Genomic DNA, 3,881 nt, shown 5'->3' on the forward strand with positions numbered 1-3,881 from the left:
ATGGCTGAACAAGTAACTTCTTGTTGCTTCGTTTTTCGTTTTTTCATTCTGCTATGTTTCGATTTTCCATTGATGTGTATCTTTTAATCTGTTACAGATTGAGAAGGCTTATCTCAAACAACCCAAAGTGTTTTTATGGTATATTCAGCACTTCATATCTCAATGTGTGTTTTGTTTTTAACTGTGATGATTGTTGATCCATATTTGTTTGTTGTTTTTGCTCAATTTCGTAGCTCGAAGAAATCTGGTAAGGGGAAGAGGCCCGGTAAAGGTGGAAATCGCTTCTGGAAATCTGTTGGTCTTGGATTCAAGACCCCCAAAGAAGCCATCGAAGGTTCCTTTCTCTCTGTATTTATATATCTCAGTGTTTGTATATATATGGAGTGTCTTCGAGAGTGTGTTGATGTTTGGTTTTGAATGTATAAATGTAGCCTTTTGAAGGAGATGAGTGATGAACACACTTTGATAGCGAATTGATGCAAATCAAAATTAGAGAAAGATAGAAATAATGCAATAGAATACTACTAGAGCATTTTGGATTTGTGTAGTGGATGCTTAATTACATCTCTATATTTTTCTATGATTTCATACTTGTGAGGTTGCCAACTCTGTTTTTGTTGTGTGTTTTGTATTGTATTCCTATTGGAAGTATTGAGGTCTCGGGTCTCTATGATGTGCTTAGAAATCCTCAATACTTGTTCAAGTTATTAGGTGTTGCTTTTTAATGAATGGTTTTGGTATCTATTTTGAAAGAATTGGTATATATGTGGGGCAAATGTAAATGCTTGTATCTTGCTTCATGAAAGTGTTAATTGCAAACAGAATAATGGTCTCAATATATAGAGGCAGACTATTCTTAATATATCTCTGTATGATTATATGGTTATGGTTATTTTATTTCTGCTTCTAATACAGAAATGACCTTTGAATTTCAAATACAGGAACCTTTATTGACAAGAAGTGTCCATTCACTGGCAATGTTTCCATCCGTGGTCGTATCATAGCCGGAACCTGTCACAGTGCCAAAATGAATCGGACTATTATTGTCAGGAGGAATTATCTTCACTTCATTAAGAAATATCAGAGGTATTCTCCTTTAATGGCATGCTCTTCATTTTTAATTTGCATGCTTGGATAAACATAATTTGTAAAACCTTTTTCCTTACGTGCTCTACTTAGGTATGAGAAGAGGCATTCCAACATTCCAGCTCATGTGTCACCTGCCTTCCGTGTTAAGGAAGGTGATCATGTCATTATTGGTCAATGCAGGTGAAACTCTAGCAGAATTCTATCATTTCTGTATTAACCCATAGATACTTTTATTTTAGTATATTATCATATAGATATTGGTATATGTATGTGTGTGACTAAGCCTTTACTTGTGCCACTTCTATAGGCCACTCTCCAAGACAGTGAGGTTCAATGTATTGAAAGTCATCCCAGCTGGATCATCCAGTGGTGCAAAGAAGGCATTTTCTGGCATATGAGATTTGGTTGGCACTCTTAGTATAGAGATTTTATCATCTATGTTGAAAGTAATTCCCGATTTCTGTATGGTGAAGTTCTTATCAGTTTTGGTAATTTTTGTTTGCTTTTGAAGTTCTGTACTGTGATTTGATAAAAGATATTTTAATTATGTTTATTTTACTAGGCATGATCTTATTTTGGTTATTGAATACTAGTTTCAAATATTTTGAATTTTGGACAGAAAATTCCCCCTAAATTACTGTTTAGTATTTTAAACAAGTCTATGTGATCCAACATAGAACCTCAGTTTGCAGAACCCATTACCCAACCTTATCAAATTTCAATGGGATGTGTTTTAAATTAAAAATATTTTTTAATTTAAACCCTAAACCTGGAAAAAATGTGGTTTAAAACAAAAGCTTCAAAAATTTTCGTATACCTTAGACAGCGCTTTTGTAAAAAGCGCTGTCTAAGGGGGGGATTAGAAAGCGCTTTAGGCAAAAGCGCTGTCTAAGGGGGGGGGGGGGGCTTAGACAGCGCTTTTTGAAAAGCGCTGTCTAAGGTATACCTAAAAAAATTAAAATAGGAGGGTCTTAGAAAGCGCTTTTGGCCAAAGCGCTGTCTAAGGGGGGGGGGCTTAGACAGCGCTTTTAAGATTTAAAAAAGCGCTGTCTAAACCTTTAGCAGCGGAGGTTTAGACAGCGCTTTAAAGCGCTGTCTAAGGCTAAAAAAAGCGCTGTCTAAGGTCTTGTTTGTTGTAGTGATTCTTTCTGAAGACTAAAGGGTATATGACAATTATGGAGCTTAAGTAATTCTTTTTTACAAATGTGATTTCTCCACCATGGGCCTTCTTCTTCCTTTTACTGATTTTGAGATAGAGGTACTGAACCATCTGGTCATGGCTCCATCGCAACTTCACCCCTCATGTTGGGCATATATGAGATTCTACCAGTATTTATGTGAGAAAGTGAAGGGAAGACCTTGTGTGTTCCTTTTTCTTCACCTTTTCAAATGTATATGCGACCTGGCATCTCTGGCTAGGAGTAGAGGATTACTTCGCTTCAAGTTGATCATTCACAATTTCAAACCTCTTTCGGAGCTCTCATCTTTTTTGGACCGGTTTTTCATGGTGACCCCCGGGAGATCATGCTACGATTTGTGATATTGGCACTTGAGTGGAGGGTCGGTGTACTTACTTCTTTCCCAAGTATTGGACTGATGGTCACTTTTTGCTGGGAAATGGCTTTTTCACATACAGCGAGAAGGATCTTTTTGAAGAGGCTCAATATCAAAAAGGCCGATTGGTGAAGTTCATCAATAAAATGGGATATATATATATATATATATATATATATATATATATATATATATATATATATATATATATATATATATATATATATATATATATATATATATATATATATATATATATATATATAGGGAGCTTCCCCAACTATGGAAGCTGATGAGAAGAATTTAAAGTGTCTCATTGATATCCCACTACTGGTAAAATCTCGTTCTCAAGAAGAGATAAGGATTATTTTTTGTAACTTTTTTAGTTTTATGGTATTTTTACCTCGAATCCCTCTGATGTGTACTTTTTGCTTATTTTTTGTAGAGTACATGGGTAATTAGGATAAGTCTCAGCTTCTAAGACGGGGAGTATGGTCGTCCAAAAATAATGTTTCTGCAGAAAACATATTGATTTTATCAAATGTCTCGGGTCGCGGACTACTCACACCTTATTGATGGAATTTGGCTCCCATTCTGCTGAAAAACATCAACTCCCTCATATGGACGAGGATTGCGCTTACTTGGGTGGCCTCTTCGGGCCTATTTTGGAAGAAGAAATAGGCAAATTTTCCAGCTATCCTCTACATGCTTCATTTTATCTAGCCCTTTGGACATCTAGGCACATGGATGATTTTCGATCCAAATGGTATCATGCTGAAAAGAAGCGGTATAACTTGAGGCTTCAGCGGTATAGGTGCCTGCATGAAGCGAAGGAAGCTTACATTTCTCTCTCTAGGGTGAAGAATTATTTGCTTCCCTTGAAGTTCGTTAGTCATCCTTCCAACTAAGTAGCTTAGTTGGTGAAGACTGTAGAGATGAAAGATCAAGCTCTGACTGTTCTTCAAAGCAGTGTGAGGGATGCTCACAAGGAGTTAGAGCTCTTGCATTCTCAAAATGCTTTGTTAACCCAACAACCAGTTGATTGTACGAGTTTGACTCTTGAGTGGCTAGCTTTCGAATGGGGTGGGTCGTTATTGCTTGTGGGGGATTGATTGTTTTAGCAGGACGTACAAAGCATCTTCGGCAGTACCCATTGACTTTATGTGGGGAACTGATTGCTTTAGCTAGATCTCATGTTTCTATGCATAGTCATAGAGAATATAGTGTATTAGTAAACA

The 3,881-nt window shown here is 36.6% G+C and overlaps 1 protein-coding gene across 1 annotated transcript; it reads left to right on the plus strand.

The window, feature by feature from the left end:
* Window positions 1–1,553, plus strand: LOC127092956 (40S ribosomal protein S11). Its single transcript, XM_051031851.1, has 6 exons — window positions 1–12; window positions 98–138; window positions 234–334; window positions 942–1,086; window positions 1,180–1,269; window positions 1,397–1,553. The coding sequence occupies exons 1-6, from the start codon at window positions 1–3 to the stop codon at window positions 1,485–1,487; spliced, it is 480 nt and encodes a 159-aa protein (XP_050887808.1). The 3' UTR covers window positions 1,488–1,553.
* The last annotated feature ends 2,328 nt before the right edge of the window (window positions 1,554–3,881 follow it).

This window comes from Lathyrus oleraceus, chromosome 6 (assembly GCF_024323335.1).
Source record: "Lathyrus oleraceus cultivar Zhongwan6 chromosome 6, CAAS_Psat_ZW6_1.0, whole genome shotgun sequence".
NCBI classification, from domain to species: domain Eukaryota; kingdom Viridiplantae; phylum Streptophyta; class Magnoliopsida; order Fabales; family Fabaceae; genus Lathyrus; species Lathyrus oleraceus.